The 19,278-nt window shown below is 36.2% G+C and overlaps 1 protein-coding gene across 1 annotated transcript in view; it reads left to right on the forward strand.

Annotated features, from left to right (window-relative positions):
- LOC109488893 (putative uncharacterized protein ENSP00000383407) overlaps positions 1-19,042 on the forward strand; it is a 65,316-nt gene extending 46,274 nt beyond the window's left edge. Inside the window, exons 7-9 of the mRNA XM_034657455.1 lie at positions 8,619-8,745; positions 9,938-10,290; positions 18,947-19,042. Of these exons, the coding sequence (XP_034513346.1) occupies positions 8,619-8,745; positions 9,938-10,290; positions 18,947-19,042 (576 nt within the window). The remainder of the gene's footprint in view (positions 1-8,618; positions 8,746-9,937; positions 10,291-18,946) is intronic.
- The last annotated feature ends 236 nt before the right edge of the window (positions 19,043-19,278 follow it).

Genomic DNA, 19,278 nt, shown 5'->3' on the forward strand with positions numbered 1-19,278 from the left:
CTAGGACTCTAGGAGGCACTTAACAAAAATTAATTAATTTGTATGCTGGCACTTAAATTTCCTACTGTGCACATTTTTGGGTCAGCTAGAGGGTGTACCCAAAAACAGAAATAGTCTTATGAACAGTTCTAGAAACTTCTTCCAAATTTCAGAACAAAGGATATTACACAGGAAGTAATCTTTGAGTTGTGTAATCCAGGCAGCTCCCAGCTGACTTCGCAGCGTCTCCGCACTAAAAGACTGACCCCAACATACGGGTAAATGAGCAAAGAGCAGTCTTGGCTCCGCCCACACAGAAGTGGGGAAAGATGGCCATGGAGTTATAACTTCCTTGTGCCATGGAAAATAGAGCCTATGTGGCACATTATTCCTAGACCAGAACTGTAAACATCAAAAATCTACTTGAGAGGAAGCAGAAGGAGCCAGAAACCTGTATTAGAACTCAAGTAGATGATTTGTATTTATATAGTGAGATAAGACTGTTACATAAAGGGCTCTGTTAGACATGCTAAATTACACTGTTCAAATGCCTCTTAATCCTCTAAGCAAGTGCATTTCCCTTCCCCACATTACCTTATGCAATCTTCTCTCCTGTGAATAACCATCATATTTTATTTGTACTTCTCAGATGACATACATTAACCTTTTCCTCCAGATGTTTGGTTTTTTTTTTTTAACATTCTATCTATTTACTTATTTATTTATTTGAGAGAGCGAGAGAGCAGGAGTGGGAAAGGGCAGAGGCAAAGGGAAGCAGGCTCCCTGCTGAGCAAGGAGTCCCATGCAGCCTCGATGCAACTGGATCCCAGGACCCTGAGATCATGACCTGAGCCAGAGGCAGACGCTTAACTGAGCCACCCAGGGGCCCCGCCCCCGCCCAGATGTATGTTTAACCAACTGTTGGGTTCACATATGTTTACTGACCATATTAGAGACCAAGTTTGAGATGTGTAAAAATAACTCTGAAGCCCCAAAAGCTCATCCTTTTAGGGGTGGGAGCAGGCACGGGAGCAGACTCCTGTTTGCTTTTTAATCATTCATACTAAGCAATGAGCATCACAGAGCAGGCAAAATATCTTATTCTCCTTTGTATCTCCGACAGATTAGGTGCTTAGTAAATGTGTGTTGAATGAATAAATAAATATTTTATAAGTCTTCTGGGAGAATATATTCTGTTTCATTAATTAATTCACTCAATTGCCTATTCATTCAGTGGCCTTTTTAAAAATTATGCTTAACCTTATTTTAAGTATTGGTCCAGTGTTTGTTTAATTTTAATTTCTATTACTAAAAAAAAATAAAATTTATAATTATACAAGAATACCTAACATCAACATGGCAATTTTTCTGCCAATTATTTTTTCAATCAATTCATTTGTATAAATGAATTATTTTCAAATTGTCTTTTTAGTTAGTTGTAGTTCCAAGAAAGGATTAAAATAATTCTCTGAAACGAAACTTGTTTGTTTTCATAGGTTGCATTGATTGATTCTAGTTCATAATTCTTTTGGTTTTATTACTGTCCATTGAGTTACTAAATGTTAATTGATCATCGTGACCTTACAGATAATCTTTTCAGAGTATGTTTTAAGTCATAGAGAGTAGTCCCTTTTATATAGACGAGAATGGATATACAGCTTTGGGCTTTTAATAATCTCAGCATTTAAAGCTAATTATTTTTGTTTTTACCATGAAAATAACTTTCCCCATTTTTATCCAGTCCCTAGGTACCTTTCTTTTCAAGTGGCTAAAAATTCACAGTAGAAAAACTGGGTACTTAGGTTCTGTTGGCAGAAATGAATTTGATTATAAAAACCTGTATTCTTTTTTTTTTTTAAGATTTTATTTATTTATTTATTTGACAGAGAGAGACAGCCAGCGAGAGAGGGAGCACAAGCAGGGGGAGTGGGAGAGGAAGAAGCAGGCTCCCAGCAGAGGAGCCTGACATGGGGCTTGATCCCAGAACGCCAGGATCATGCCCTAAGCTGAAGGCAGACACTTAACGACTGAGCCACCCAGGTGCCCCTAAAAACCTGTATTCTAAACATATTTTTTAAATTATAGAATTTCTCCTAATTATAGGAGTAATATATGTTCATTGTAGAAAACTTGGAAAATGCAGAGTATTTAAAGAGGGGGGAAAAAGCCACTTAGAGTGGTGTACTTTTTTAAAAATTTTTTTTATTTTTTATTTTTTTAAAGATTTTATTTACTCATTTGACAAAGACAGAGACAGCCAGCGAGAGAGGGAACACAAGCAGGGGGAGTGGGAGAGGAAGAAGCAGGCTCATAGCAGAAGAGCCTGATGTGGGGCTCGATCCCATAACGCCGGGATCACGCCCTGAGCGGAAGGCAGACGCTTAACCGCTGTGCCACCCAGGCGCCCCTGTACTTTTTATACAAAGTTATATACTGATTTTTCACTTAATAGTGTATTGTAAGCATTATAAAAATCATTTCTAAAGCCTGAAATTGGTAAATCTTTAGTAATTAAGTGGAGTCAGAAACTATCTGAGGTTTCATTTCAGGGAGTTCATTACAGGCTTTCTTTAAAATAAACCAAGATATTAATTTTAAAAGATCTCTATTTCCCCTGTTAAAGAAATTATGTGAAATTGATATCAAGTGATCAGGCTTTTTCTATTTGAATACTTGTTAAAGAGGTCATGAGAGAGGAACAGTTTTCTACATCAGAAGAACAAAAAAAGAACAAAGGGAAATTACTTCATGCAAAGTCTATCATGTTACTTTCCAACTTCCTTTTCATTAGTGGGATAAAGAGTACACAATTCAGACAGTAAGGTGATCTGGATTTAGTTAGTTTCCATAAGCCTAAGTTTCTCCTGTGTGAAAAGAAGGGATACTATTGGAAAAAATTTAAATTCCCTTGTAGTGAAATATATGTGGGGAAGAAGATATGTGTGTGTGTTTATGAGGTGTTTAATATATATATGTTCATGTATTTACATCTGTGTATGAATAAATAACATATAAATAAGAAAAATAAAAGAAGATATCTATATATTCATATATATCCATATATATTTATACATATCTATATATCTTCATATATATGAAAGAGAAGGTATATATATATACTTCATACAATAAATATTATATGTATATGAAAGCAAATAGGCCTATAAACCTGAGAGTGTCTACCTGATACTTATCCTCTATTGGAGAAGCATATTTAATGTATAAATCAAAACCCTGGATTTGGTTGGGCTTAATTTGGCTGTCAATCCTAGACAACTAGTAATTATGCTGGCTTCTAAAAATCTTGTGAGAAAGGACATTGGATTAAAAGTCAGAATACTTGATTCTCATCCTTGCTCTATTATTAATGAATTATCTTTCTCTGGATAAGCCACTTAGCTTCTCTGGTTTTTCTCATTTTTTAAATAGGCTGGTAGACTAGATGTCCAATAAGTTCCATCCCAGCTCATAAAATATGGTTGTACAACTACTCCAGTTCAATAATTCATTGATGCTATTTTCTAAAAATTATTCTATCATCTTAATAGTCAAGCAAAGTGCCAGCGAGGTATATTTAATCTAAAACTTCTAACAAAATTTTTACATTATTTAAGGAATGTGAGCAAAATGAAGTAAAGGATATGCACATTTATAAATGAAAGATACAGTATATACATAGTAAAATATACATAGGGAAAATAACTTATATTCACATATAATTGCCATTTTATGGGAGAAAAATTGTAAGTAAACTAAATACAATAATTTCCTTATCTCCTTCTCTCAGTCTCAATCCCTAATTCTATTTTTTACATCATTACATTTTAAAGAAATAGATTTTACCAAATCAAGTCCCCAACCATTTATTCATTCATTCATTTTGTATCATTACTTCAAATAATTCATACGGAGTACCAACTATCAACAATGTTATAGGTACTAAGGGTACTGCATGGTACATATATGGAAGGTTTATGGTTTCTGTCTTCCTTCAGTTTAGAGTCTATGGGAAAGGAAGACATTTAACACAAAAATATAAATCTGAGTTTGTGGTGAAAGCCAAGAAGGTAAAAGAATGGGGACCTAATTTGGACTTGGGAGTCAGGAAAGATCTCTGGAAAAATGACATTTAGGATGAAGCTCCAGGAGTCAGTAGGTATTAACCAGTCCAAGAGAATGAGAATAAGCATTCTAGGCAGAGAGCAGCATACATAAAAACACTGAGAAAAAAAAGTGCTCTGGAGATTGGGAATCTAAAAGTCTTCACCTTGTGAATATGAAGGGAATCTGGAGACATAGGTCTTATAGGCCCAGTCTCGTGTTTGGGATTTTATTTAAAGAACACGGAAATTTTGCAGTAATTTAAGCAAGATAGTAATATCATCAGATTTATATCTTTCAAAGAGAACTCTTAACATTATATTGTGAATCAACTGAAGAAAGGCAAAGGTTAAAAAAAAACCAGTTAGAGACTTGCCAGTAGTTTCCATGAGAGAAGATTAAACTAGGGTGGTAACAATGGAAATAGTGAACAAGAAACAGATTCAAGATAGATTTCGGGGGATAGACCAAACTCAGTAAGGGAATAGACCAAATTTAGTAATGGAATAAATATAAGTAGACAAAGGAGAGGTAAGTGGCAAAGGTGATAATCTGATTTAATGGAATGTCCATGAGGGTGGATGAAGATGGCATTCACTGGGTGGAAGAAGACCAGATGAGAATCATGTTTGGGAGTGTAGAGGTCAGTCTTGATAGTGCTTATGAGTCATTTTAGGTAGACAGTTGCATATATAAGTCTGAAGCTCTGATGAAAGCCCTGGATAAATAAATTGAGAAACATCAGCATATAAGTGGCATTAAAAGGTGTGTGTGTGTGTTTGTGTGTGTGTGTGTGTGTGTGTGTGTGTGTGAAAAGCATGCTGGTAATATTAGATGAGGGCCCAGAACTAGCTGTAATGGAATTTAAGCATTTGATTTTGAGAGAAAAGGAGTCATCAGCATATAGGAGTTAGAGAAAGAAGGGCTAGAAAGGGTGAAAGGAAAACAAGAAAACATGGTGTCACAGAAGCCAAGAAAAGAAATGGTTTCCTGCAGGTCATAATGGTCAGTATTGCTGCGTATCAAGCAGTAATGGAGTTTGAAAATGATTTATTGGAAAACAAAAATAATCTAAATGGAATAGTAGAGTCAAAAGCTGATTGACAAGTACATGAGGGGAGTTGAAAGGATGAGAAATTAGAGGAATTAAAGGAAGCATATACAGCTAACTTTTCTGAGAAGAATGCCCAGGAAAGGGAACAGAAAGAGTGGCAAATAAAATATGGTGAATTAAAGATGGATACGATCAGAGCATATTTGAATGCTTTTGGGAAAAGTCCTTTAAAAAGTAAGGTGATCAAAATTTAATAAAGGGGGAAGAAGAATAAAAATGGAAACCAAATGTGACACTCCCCTGATTAGAACAAATACATGTTCCCCAGCTTGTTCTACAAAGGCAGCCTTTAGGGCCCCTCATCTGGTTTCTGGCTGATCTTACAATGCTCTTCCCTCTGTTCTCTTCTTTGGGCATGCTAAGAATTCTTCCAGGACCTTCGGCTTTAGAACCTTCACACAAGCCCTACCCTCACAGGAGTTCTTTTCCCCTTGCTATTCGCTGAGCTGACCCTTCTCTGTCATTCAATTCTTAGTCCCAGAAATGTCCTCCCTGACCATCCACTGAATTCAAAACCATCTCCAAATCTCCATGTCTGGTTCCTTCTTGTAATTCAGGCCGTATTTTCCATATCCTTTGTGAAATCACTCTCTCCCCATTACCCAATGTAAATTAGTTACCCTTTGCCATCCACACTCAGTCATGCTTTTAATTGTTAGCGTAGCAGATGTCACATGTTCTTGTTTATGTGTGTGTTTATATGTTTATGGTATGTCACTTCCCTCTAGAATGTAGACTGTATGAAAGCAGGGGTTTCACTTTACTTGTTCAATGCCATATCTTCAGAATGTGTGATCATGCTTGGCATACAGTAGGGTGCTCAATTAAGTTTGTTGATTGGTTGAATGGTGAGTTCAGTTTATGAGACAGTCTTCTTAGAAAACATCTAGAAATTTAAAGGCACATTATTACAAGTTTTAATCAAATTCAGGACAAATATACAGGTAACAGATTAGAGGACTGTAGTGAATAACATTGTAATTTTGAAAATATTCTAAAGGATTTCTTTTTAATAGATAATCTTAATGATTCTAGTATCTCTTATGATAATATTTACTCTAACTTTCATCCCTCAGGTAAGTACTAACTAATAGCAAGAGAAGGTTTTTTGAAAGTATTTAGCTATTAGAAAGTAGTCAGCCTAGGGTGCCTGGGTGGCTCAGTCGGTTAAGTGTCTGCCTTCAGCTCAGGTCATGATCCCAGGGTCCTGGGATCAAGCCAGGCATTAGGCTCCATGCTCAGTGGGGAGCCTGCTTCTCTCTCTCCCTCTGCCCCTCCTCTCCACTTGTGCTCTCCCTCTCTCTCTCCCTCAAATAAATGAAATCTTTTAAAGAAAATAGACTAGTGTAAAAAATTTACTATGGATAATGCATTTGGTGGATAAAATGTGTATGAACTCAAGAGTGTATTTATATGCAGCAAACATTTATCAAGCCATGTACTATCCTAGACATACGGGATTCAAAAATGAATAAAATGCAATAGATTGATCTCTATTAACTCAACTATCCGTGAGTGATTAAAGATACAAAAGTTAACGAGACTGTGCTTTGAAAAAACTATAATACAGTTTGAACAAAATAATGAAAGGTCAGTTTGTTTTAACTCCTCTGGGCCATGAGCTCTCACTTATGTGAATTTAGACGCCATACAAATGCTTTCACTCCTCCTAGGGGCAAATCATTAATATGAAAAATCAGTTACCCTGGTATATAACACCTTTCCCCATATCAAGTGAAAGTCATTTTCACAAAGAAGGGGGAGGGAGAAGGCTATTTTTGATACCAGTGTTTCAGTGGAGCAATTAAGCATTGGCTGTAATAGGAGGAGGTTGCCATATGAAAAGAAGTACAACAAAGAAAATTTTCGTGCTCAGTGGTTGTGCAATGTCAGCTTATTATTTCTGGAAGGGCCTCAAGATTAGGAAATGACTCGTCTTGAGTTACAGGGCCTGTAAAGCCAAGTAACTCAGAAAATACTGAAAAGGAATACAGGAGAAAATAATACAAAAATAAATAGCAATAGAAATTGTGTTGAGCTGAGCATGACCTTTGGAAAGAGAGGGAAGATTTTTGCATATCTAAGAAAATCTCATCACAGGCCTCCCTGAAAGATTAAAATGATTTCAATATTTTCCCATTTATTTAATGCAAACAGGTATGGCTTTCTCTGACAAAACGTCACATTTCCTACTTAGGTGCTATTATGCAGAGACAGAACATGAAGTTTATATTGGTTGCTCAAAGTCATTCTTAAAGACCAAGAATTAAGTGCTGAAAATAATGATTGGAAATGTTTGTGTGCCAGAGATCCTTTTCTTGCAAACATTTCTTTGGGCTTAGTTTCTCTCAAAGGATTGGAAAGCACTATTATCAACATATCTTATTCAAACATTAATGAGAAAACAGGTCATTCACCTTTTGAAAACTGCAGTATCTATTTAGATGTCATTTATCAGCTGTTCAATGGAAAGAATGAGGCAAAAACAGAGGGAGAAATATTTCTGCGTCCAGAGATTTCTGGATGAAAAAGAAGTATTCCTCTATGTATTACTTCATATCTAGCTAACAGCACAGAATACAACTATTTTACCAATTAGTATTAAATTTAGCACATAAAATATTAATTTCCAAAATACTTTGAAATTGTTAAGAGAAAGCTATCCTAAACATAATAAGTAAAAGCAGTATAAACACAGATTTGCTAACATTAAACTAGTGGGAAGCATTTCTGTATCTTTCAAAGAAATTTCAAGTCATTAAGCAGTATTAATTCTTCTATCCAATTTTTTTGCTATAATAAACCAGTGACACTTATATACTAACTAAAGCATAATACAGAATGCCGTGGCTGTTTTGTTTTGTTGTTTTTTGCTCAGTGTCTATCTTCTAAAATTCAAAAGGCTATATATAAAGAAAAGTAGACTATTTGAAAACATTTCATACTTGAAATAAAATACTGTTTAATCAGAAATTTCCACAAGGAAAAGTGAAGAAAATCTGAATTTTGCTTTTTTGTGTGTACATACCGTCAGTCTGTTCTAACACAAGAAGCAACTTTAAACCTCTTGTTCCTTTTTTGTTATCCTGCAAAGACCTTGTTGCTTTCCACTATTTCACAGTGAGCAAGAGCGACTCATTCGTAGATGGCTCCAGATTCAATCCATTCTACTGCATGTTGAAGTTAAAAAAAAAAAAAAAAAGGTAAAAAACACCCTGCTTTAGTATGACTGGCCGGTTGTAATATATTTTACAAGTTTGCGACCAAAAAATGGTCTACTTTCAAGTTACTGCTTAAAATTGTCCCAGGCTACAGGTTTTAAGGTCACATTATTAATTTTCCCACATTTATGATTTCGACACATTTTACGTTTAATCTTTTGTGAAGAAGAATTTGTCTTTACCTTGAGCTGTGTTTGTGCTAGGCAGTAAAATCAGGTGGTGACCCAGTGGAATCAATGGGGACATTAAAGAGACTACAGAAACTGGTCCGGACCAAGAGAGCCAGGGTGCCAAGTCTGAATGAGATGAAACCTACATTCATAAATCTCCGTAAGTAAACAGTCAAAATGCTGCTGAAAGTTCTTTGAGAAAGAACTGGGGTAGCTTATATGAAATGAAGGCCATTTTGATAAGGCTGTAAAATAATCATTAAACGTTGAGGGTTTTTAAATTACCAATTTATTTGTGAAACAGTTATTGTTACCCTATTCCTAAATTTTACTTTATATACCCCGTATCTCCTTCCCTTCAAGACCAGACTCAGGGATGGAGTGAGAAAAAGAAATAGTAAGGGTCAGCACTGTCCACTATGTCCACCCTTTCTTTGGCCACAGAAAACAATATCTTTCAGTTTTGACATGAGTGCAGCAAAATGGCATGCCATGCAACTTAGATGTTCATTTATTTATTCACAATTACATGCTCTTGATCATAATCCTTGGTTTACACCAGTTAAACATTTGAACTAAAAGAGATTCAGTGATATGGTACAATTTACTATGGGTAATACATCTATTTTTTGTAACTGTTTTATATATTACGAGAAATTTCATCAGACCCTTCACCACATGTAAATATATATATCACTAATCAACTTTTTGGTATTAAAGGTATATCTTGTTTTTGCTGTTTTCTCAGTCCTGATCTTCCTTTTCCAAAGTATTTCACTGTGAGAAACACTATATGCATAAATCTTTTTATAGACTGATATGAGAAAAAAAATTAGAGTACCAATAGGATTTCAGCCCATGTCCACTGAAATTTCATTTTTTTATAAAGAGGAATATTCCATTTACTTCCTTATGATGTTCTTTATACACATTATCTCAAAAAATTTAAAAAATATTTAAGAATATAAACACACTATATCATGTTTATATGATGTGTGTATAAACACACTATATCATGTTTATATGATGTGATTTTTTAAATTTGTAATTGTTCTCAAATATCTTTCTGTATATTATTTGCATGTGGCTTTCATCATTGTAGTCAAACTGAATTTAATCATTATATATAGCTTCAAAATATTTTAGGTAAATCTGTCTTTGTAAAACAAATCGCTTACTATACAAAAGATGACTCTTTAAAGAATTACAATTATAAATTGTTTTGTGAAATTAAATGACTTCCTGTTTTATCCTTTGGGATTCACTCATTTCTACTATAGAAAAGGAAATATTCATAATTTCTACATGTACAAAATTATTAGACAGACTTCTCATTTTTCTTTGTCATTCAGAAGATGAAGACGAAACCTTGATTCCCTGTATGAAATTAGCCAAATGCCAAGAAAAGAAAATTGGTAATGCTAGCACAAGAGGAAAGGAAGAAATGGAGATTGGATTAGATTCTGTTTCTGCATCACTGGCTAGATCCAGCCCTTCAACTGGATGTAATTCGGGAGAAATGTTCTCCCATCATGAAGGTGAAGTTCGGATGTGGAACAGCTGGAAACCTTTTCCAGAAAACCCTCTCTGGACATGTGTTGATTTCCAAATTGCCCAAACTGGACCCTGGAACAACTGTTCCCGCTGCACTCACCACCCACAGCTTAAGTCTTCTTATACAGATATGGATCTCCCACATTCTTGGGTAAGTTTGTAAACTAAAGAAATGTAACATCTCATCTGGATGTTTGCACTGGCAGGAAAGAAACAGATAACAAAAGTTCTACTCAGTCACTTTTATCAGTGTTAGGAAGTTACTAGAACTAAAGCTGTGTTTCCGAAAAGCAATGGAGCTCTTGTGACTTTTGCTATCATGTTACTATTGTATATGTACCTTGTGTTCAAAGAAACTACTGCATGGTATTTTTTAGAGTATTCTTTTTTTTTTTTTTTTTTTTGGTTGAAGGAAGACTTTGGATGTTGATTCAGATCAAGAGGTGGATTGAATTGTCTAAATCATTGCTGTGGTCATGAAGCTTCACTGACAAATAATAGCTAATTTAAATGAGCGTTTTCTATGTGCCTTTCATTCCTCTCAGCACTTTGTTATTTTATTTAAATCTCACAACAACCCTGTAAGGTAGGGAAAGTTATTCTAATGCTGATTCCCCCATTTTACAATTGAGAAAAGTGAGGCACAAAAAAGTTAGCAACAGGTACAATGTCACAAAGCTAAGAAAAAGTGGAGCCAAGATGTAGAACTAGACAGTCTTATGCTAAGGTTATGCTAAGCTTATGCTAAGCTATTAGCTTTGAGCTAATACATTATAGTGTTTCCCATACACTAAACTAGGCCCTGAGGCTATGTAGCACGAGAGTGCATGGACTCTGGAGTTACACAAAATTGGGATTTGGATCCAAGCTCTGCTACTTGTTTGGCTTGGGAAAATTAATTTAAAACTTTTTATCTTAATTTTCTCAATTGTAAAATGGAAATGGTAATATTCATGAGGTAATTGAGAAACCAAAACTAAATAACACAAATATCCGAGGACTTAAAAGTAATTTTTTTTTTCACCTTGACTGTAGTTTACTTAAAGCGTATATTTTGTACCTTTATTTCTCTACAGTTCATGGTCATTTGTGCTTATAGTGAATGAATGGAACAACTTTGTGTTTCCAGGATCCCTACTCTATACCATTTTGCTCTAAGAATCTGTCTCTCACTAGACAGAGGTTATATTTCATGGTACATTAGAGCTCTCTGAAGAGGCTTGGAGTCCTTTTCACCTTTCAAGACTTGTGTATTAAGTTAGGTCTTTGCAGACTAGAGCTAAAGTAATCTGTGTTCAAAGTACCACATTAAATATTACAGGTGTCTAGTAGCAGACTTGGAACTGATAAAACCGTCCAACATCAATTATTTTTAGGAACATCTCTGCCACTTCCTTCGTCTTCATCCTCTCTTTTGGGGCCACTGGGCTTTGCAGCCTTCTTCCTGGAGTACTTTCTTAGAGAGCAACTGGTAATATAATTAGGAACTACTTCTGAAGACTCCCCTTGACAGCTTCAGAATCAGGATCAAGAATAATGACTACTTGGCAAGTAGCAAAGCTGGTGTATATGAATCTAAATTCACATATTTAGAGCTTCTTTCAAGAGTAAAATCTGGAGTCCTTAACTTGGCAGTTCTGGATTTTAACAGTCTGACGTCAGTCTAACTGTTCAGCATCGTCTACAACTTCTTCCTTGTGCATTCCCTGTGCTTGACTGCCGAACTGAATGATTGCTTATTCTTAATGACTGTCTTGTACTTTCCTGCCTATCTTTGTGTTTAGGTATTGGCCTCTGCCTAGCATGTGATTCTCCCCTTTAACCATTACCCTAGCCGTGAAGACTCAGATTACTTTGTTGTCCTTTAGAAAGACTTCCTGGGTCATGCCAGATAGAAGTAATCACTCCTTCCTTTGAATTTCTAGAGAACTTAAGGGCATTATTCTTTCATTACTTATTTATCAAACCCATATTGGCATCACTGTATACCAGTTTGCAGTATTAAGCACTGGGGATACAGAGCCAAACGGTACATACCCTGCCCCTGTCTTCATGAAGCTTACCATACTCTACCTTAGAGTGGGATTAGTTGAGCATTTGTTCATTTGATATAAGTAATTTATCTTTGTATCCTCCATAGTCCCTAGAATATTATGTGTCCTTGATTAATATTTGAGTGGCGTTTGCTAACTAAATGAATGGAGTCTGAGAAACCAATGGATTTTGTTTCCATAGATCTACATAAAATATTTGTTCTCATTCTTCTAAACGTTCTTATATTAATCCAATTATACAAAAACTCAGTTATTGTGTATGTGTGTCTGTGAACGTGTGTCTAGATTTAATTATATATACATAGTAACGTTTTTCTTTACTTTTGGTGGTGGTTTTGTCTATTTTAGTACATAACTAAATGATTAAGTAAATGAGTTTTATCTGCAGAAGGTCAAACATATCTACAGAATACTCAGAATTTCAGATGAGAATGTTCAGCATTTGTGACAGGAAAACCTCACTGGATTTGGAGAGAGAGTTCAAGAACATGCTAGAGTTAAATTGGTTTGGTAAACTTAATGAGACCACTTACACTTGGGGATTTGAAACACAGAATGAAAGAAGTTGGATGAGTGCAAATTATTATTTTTATATTCTACACATATATTCTATAATAATACCAAGTGAAAAATACCCAGTTTCATTTTAGCAGAGCTGGTATTTTTTCTGTAGTAATTGCAGGGTTATTATTTGGGTTATACTTTAACTTTCATTCTATAGAACGTACAGAAGGCAAATGGTGTTGAGGGAAAAGTTGTGCTTCTGAAATGAGTGTTACTTACCATCAATGACAGGTAGTCAGAGGTGACGTTTTTGCAATTTTAAAGGGTAAAAGTGTGACCAGATTTTTTTTAAACATACCAACATATGCAGATATGCTGGAGCTGAGCCAAAACCCCACATCTGAGGGAAAATGATACCAATCCACAAAGATACTAGTTTCTCCTTGACTTCAGAAATTTCAGCAACAGTAGATTCCAGTGCCTTTGATCTTGTTATCAAAGCAGAGTTTTCAGGTGGCCTGAAACTGACTTGTTTTCCAGAAAGTTCTTATTCACCCTAGACTCGCTCCCCGATAATCCCACTGCAGGCTCATACTCTCAAAGCTGGTTCTGATAGAACCGGGTTTAACACCAATTCTGACCTCACCAGCAGAGTGAGAGTAGGCAAACTCCTCACCCTCTTTAACCTACTAATTCCAATTCTGGACACTGCTATCAGACCTTGCTCATCCCTTCTCTTCTAAGTGACTTTGTGTACTGAAAACACCCACAAGGTTATTGGCATCTACCATGTCGGGCTGTTGGGAAGGTGAGAGGAAATGGTGTCAGGACTCAGGTGATAGTAGGTGATATTCATACCAAAACCAAATCCAGAGGCTTGTACTAGGCTTGGAAAGAAGCAACATTTTATTCAGTGGAGATACCATAAACAAACTGAAATCAGACAAGGCAATGTGTTATTTGTGAAGGGCTTTTCACAGAAGTCAACAGGAGGAGGCTGAGACACACACTGATATTTAACGTGCAGTTTAGTTGTTTGCAGGGTCTATGGGATCCGGAGTGTGGGGAAAAGATAAGTGATTATGGAACTGATATACACTGAGAAAGGTAAAGACCAGATTTATGAAAGTATATACTCCACAAGAGAAGCGTGAAAGGAAAAACTACTTAAGGATGCAGAGGGTGTTTTTTTCCATATCTGAGATGAGTGGTGTGGAGAGGGGATTTCAGATGCTCTTAAGAAAGGTAATAGTGGAGGTAACCAAATTTGAAGCCAAGTGTTTACAACCAGTTTACAAGAAGAGTAATTGAAGGGTACTTACAACGAAGCTCTGCATGCTAAGGGCTTGAAACATCCTAACAAAAGAGGAGAGTGAGTCAGAAGAGACTTGGTTGGGAGGAAGGGCAAGAAAGAATAAAATGTGTAATTGCAAAGGAGATGAGACCTTCCTTTAATATAGTGTTATGATAATAGCAAACATACTTTTCAAAACGTGGGATAATTTTTCAGATTTATAAGGAGGATAAACAACTCATTTTTCATAATATAAAGAAATGGAGGTAATGTTGACACGAAAAGGGGGAGCAAATATCCATTTCTCCCTTCATATGTCTAAAATATTTTATAAAAATAGTGTGATACATTTAATAAGTGAGAATAGCAAAAGCTCTTTCAGGAAGAAGGAAAGTCAAAGGCCTGAAAGAACAGAGACCCAAGTACAGGGTAATTCAAATACAATGTGGATAGAAAAGTAATAATGAGAATTAGATAAAAATCAAAGAAAGACTAGTGAAGTTTATATACAGAATCTCAAGGTGGGAAAATAAACAGAGCTCTACTTAAAGCATCTTCAAGTACCTAAGAAGAGGATGAGGAGAGTGGAGTGCTGAAGGTCTGTTGGAGTAGTATGTGAACTTGTCACAACTGCGCCAGAAGAGAAAGCGTGGATAATGGAAAATTTCTAGAGGGAACTGTTTCAGTGAGAGGAACAGGATGTTGCTAACGCTCACCAAGAAATAAAGGAACAAAATATATTCAATTCACCTTTCGATTCAAATGGGGAGTAATGGATACTCTAGTTATTGACATGGGAAAATGCTCTTGGGACCTATAGACCCACTGCTAAATGGTATAAGAGTTTTTATGCTGACCAAGAAAACTACTGATCTGTGGGAAAGAAGTGACCAAAGCAGTTTAAGCTATTTGTGGGCCTCTTCTCCTTTCTCTCTCTATTCTCTACCTTGGCAACCTCTGCCAGTCTCTCTGACCCTGGTCTGCTTCCTTCAATCAACATGACATGTCATTACCAGATTAATCTAGCAGATTAATTTACTTCACTAATCCACCTGATTAATGATTGCAAAGCTCAAATCTAACGGTACTGGTCCTCTCACAAACCTTTAAATATCTCCCAACACGGACAGGGTCAAATGCAAACTCATTCACCTAATCTGCCCTTTTAACTAGCTCCCCACAAGTCTCTTTCACACACACACACACACACACACACACACACACTCTCTCTCTCTCTCTCTCTCTGTTTGTTGGCAAGGTGATACCAAACAGAGTGATTTTTCTCCCTCTTTATACTGTTTCCTCATTTAGTCCTTCCTTCCTTCTCTACCTATTTGATGAATAGTATGGAAATTTAAAAGTGTAGATGGATAAGTAAGAATCCGTGATGTACACTTTGAAGAAAAAAAATATATATGAAAAAGAATGAAGATTGAGAGGACCAGTAAAAAGAGGGTAAGAAAACACATGGTTTAGAAAGAAAGAACATGTTAATTTCATAGATTCCACCACTTTCTTTGTACATTATTGATGTTAGACTTCTACCAAAAAGTCTCTCTGGTCCCACTGAATAAGACATTCTAAGAAGACTGCTCACATTTCCACCCAGAGGGAGGCAGGCTATGAACCATCCATGCATAATTTCTCATAGTTTCATGCCCTTGTGTTCAACTGTGACAGCAAAAACCATTTGTTAGAACAGCTTTAAACTTTTATCTGCTGACATTGGAATTATGGTAGTATGGAAAGAGAATAGATTTGGACAACTCGTGAAAAGGAAAGCAGAGTAAATGATAATCTAGACTGAGAAAATGAAAGGAAAAATAGAAAAATGTGATACAAAAATACCAAAAGATGTCTATACTTACTACATGCTGCACTGAAATTGATGAACTTGAGAACTGAGATTCTAAAAATAATTTTAAAAGCATAAATGAACAAGAACGAATAATGAATTATGAATATTTTACATGACAAAATTTTAACTACAACCAGTAAAATGTTTGGTGGAAGGAGAATTAACATTTACCCAAGAGAAGTGTTTGAAAAATAGGAGATGCTGCAACAGCTTATTGATTCCTTCATTCATCCACTCATTCACTCATGAGCGAATTCATGTTAAGTGCCTCCCAAGCCACTTAGTGTATGAATGTACAAGCTTAGAAGTGTGTATGTGGGGGGATGGCCAACCTACTCTTTCATATTTTTTTTAAGATTTTATTTATTTATTTAACAGAGATGAGACAGCCAGCGAGAGAGGGAACACAAGCAGGGGGAGTGGGAGAGGAAGAAACAGGCTCATAGCAGAGGAGCCTAATGTGGGGCTCGATCCCATAACGCCGGGATCACACCCTGAGCTGAAGGCAGACGCTTAACGACTGCGCCACCCAGGCGCCCCTCTTTCATATTTATAATGAGAGTTTATGGGTTAAGAGGACAAGTCAAAAAGGAAGGGAACAAATAATCACAATCCTTGGTATAAAAATTCACTAGGATGGCAAACACATTGCAGTACTTATATATAAAATAATCCTGGAAAAGATCTTGCAAGACATACAAATTTTACATTAAAAAAAAAAGAGCTTATAGAAGAAACAAATTATGGGAGATTGTAAAAGTACGAGGTATCAGATTTATGGAACTTTTTAAGATTGAGTTTGAGGAAAGTAAGTTGTAAATGTACATAAAATTCTTAAATATCATTTCTAATAAAATTGTGTATAATAAGAATAAATATAAAATGAGAAAATGTAATTGCTCTGTAAGTGTAAAGTATTATTCTCCAAGTCCAGGATAACTAGAGATACTATTAAATTAGACTTTTGAGGCAGAACGATGAACAATGAAAACCAGTCTGATCATTTGGGTTCGTGTGTGGCTTTTCGCAGTTATACAAACCGCATGCATATCAGTGAGAATATGAGACCTGTGATCCAGTTCTAAAGCTGTTAGAGGCCAAGAATCCTTCTCCTTCATGAGTGGCCTTACGGTTTTGCTACACTTTTCCCTTGGTTTTGTTTTGTTTTGTTAGTCTGTGCTTGTTTACTGAAATGCATCAAATTCGGGAGAATGTTGAATTGGCACTTCCCACAATAAAACCTTTCTAGAGTCATCATGAATTATTTGTCATTTAGAGTAGTTCTTTTGATAACGAAATAGGATCCATGATAATCAGTTATAACTACATTTTGGTTTCCATAAGAAAGTTGAAATTTGTTTCACTGGATCCTCAAATGGAAGGACAAAGAGCATCAGTCTGAACAGGGTTCCAGTTATGCTCATTGACCATGGGAGACCCACATCTCCTTCTTCATTAGAACCTAACTCCTATATGGTTCAAAAGAATATAAAGAAATCACTAAAGCTGGAAATCAACCTTTGGGAGTAGAGAAGACTGAATATTAGAACACCGCATAAAATGAGCCTTAGAAAACACTCCAAGTGTTGGTAGATTTTCTTTTGTGGCAGAGAAACAAGCTCAGAATTCAAACTGCTAAGCAAGCTAAAGACAAAAGTCACATTTTGAGTGTGCAGTGTGGTGTGTTGGAGGCCACGTTACACGTCAAAGGAGCACAGGTTGAAGCCAGGAGCGTCATATGGGAGTTCAGCTCCGCCACTTACTAGAATCACTGTGGGTCAGGTTGCTTAATATCCGTGGTCTTCTGCCCCCTCGTTTTTAGAATAAAAGAGAGCTTTCTGTTATTTTTAAGGTCTTATTTTATTTTTATTTTTACGTTCAATGTTTGGGGCTATGAGGACACACTGAGGATGATGAATTCTATGTACATAAAGGTTAGTGTATAAAGATTTTCTCTCAGCTTTTTAAAAGCCGCTCTTTTTTCACTCTTCAGATGACCGTTGGTGACCTTATTTCTATCATTTTTTTCCCCTAAGCTATTTTAGGTTTGGGTTTGTTTTCTTTTCCCTAACCGTACTTCCTCTGTCCCAGCTACTTCCTCTCTCTCTCCCTCATGTTCTGAACCAGGAACTGTGTATGTGAATATAAACTTCACTTGAGATATAGCCAAGTTCTCCTGGCCATGCAAACTTCTCCATGAACCAAAATGTCTACATTTCCATTCTCAGAAGCTAAGAAGGCTTATGCCATTCATAAAGAACGTTTTGAATGTCATTTCAGAGGCATGAGTTTTGCTTTAAAAAATAGGTGGGTGAAGTTGAAGTAAGACTGTAGAGAGGGGAGCGGAAGAGCCAGGGCTATGCAGGGTAAAGGAGGGCCGGGTTGGAATGAGGCGTCCTCTTTGCCACTCACCACATGCACACACATGCCCTAGGTGCCACCTTGAGCGGTTCAGGCCCTTGAGATCTTGTTCTGACCAGGCAGGCACATCGATATAATGACGATCATGGCTTCCATTGACTTAGCGCTTGACCATGTCTCAGGTGCTTTTATATATGCGACTTCGTGTCATGATTCATTAAGGTGGTGTTATACCCCCCATATTTATGGTAAAAACCTGAAGCTCAAAGAGGTTAAATAATTCATGCAATGTAATAGTAGGTGGCAGAGCTGGATTTTAAGCTCCGATTTGTAAGAGTCCAAAGTTTTCCTGCAAAGATCATGACTTTGTACCGTTTGAGACTAGGCTGGTAACTTATCTAGACATTAGTTCCTACCTTGCAGTGTAAAATGAAATGATCCATGTGAAAGTGTCAATTCAAGGTAGGGGCTTAATAGCTTAATAAATAGAGTCCCTGCCTTCAAGGTACAATATAACTTATCTCGTATTTTGTCTTATACTAGCTCTGTGAATTAGGCAAAACATTACTGCCATTTTACACATGGAGTAATTGAGGCACAAGAAAGATTAAGTGAGTTACCTGAGGTCCCACAGCAGATGATGGCAGATACTGAACATCAGCCTCTGAGCTCTTAGTCCAGACCTTCCCTGTCAGTAAGTTGTCTTTAAGTTTTGTTTTTGTTCTTTGTTTTTCAGCATAAAGATAAACAGTACAGGGTAGAAATTCCATATGTGTTGGAGCCAAATAAGCCCGGTCTTGAATTGTGGCCTCACTGCTTACTGTGTGACTAAGCCACTTGACTTCTCTGAGTTTCAGTTTCTTATCTATTAAATAGACATAATGAAGATTTCTTTGTGGAGTTCTTGTGAGAATTGGATGTAAAGTGTTTCACTGTACCTGATACTCAGTTGGAACTCAATGAAGAAGAGCTACTATTTTTTAGTGACAATTATTACTATTTAGTTATAATGTATAACTATGTGTTTATAATTATTTATCCTTCACTCAATGAAGACAGCATAATGTC

This window comes from Ailuropoda melanoleuca, chromosome 1 (assembly GCF_002007445.2).
Source record: "Ailuropoda melanoleuca isolate Jingjing chromosome 1, ASM200744v2, whole genome shotgun sequence".
NCBI classification, from domain to species: domain Eukaryota; kingdom Metazoa; phylum Chordata; class Mammalia; order Carnivora; family Ursidae; genus Ailuropoda; species Ailuropoda melanoleuca.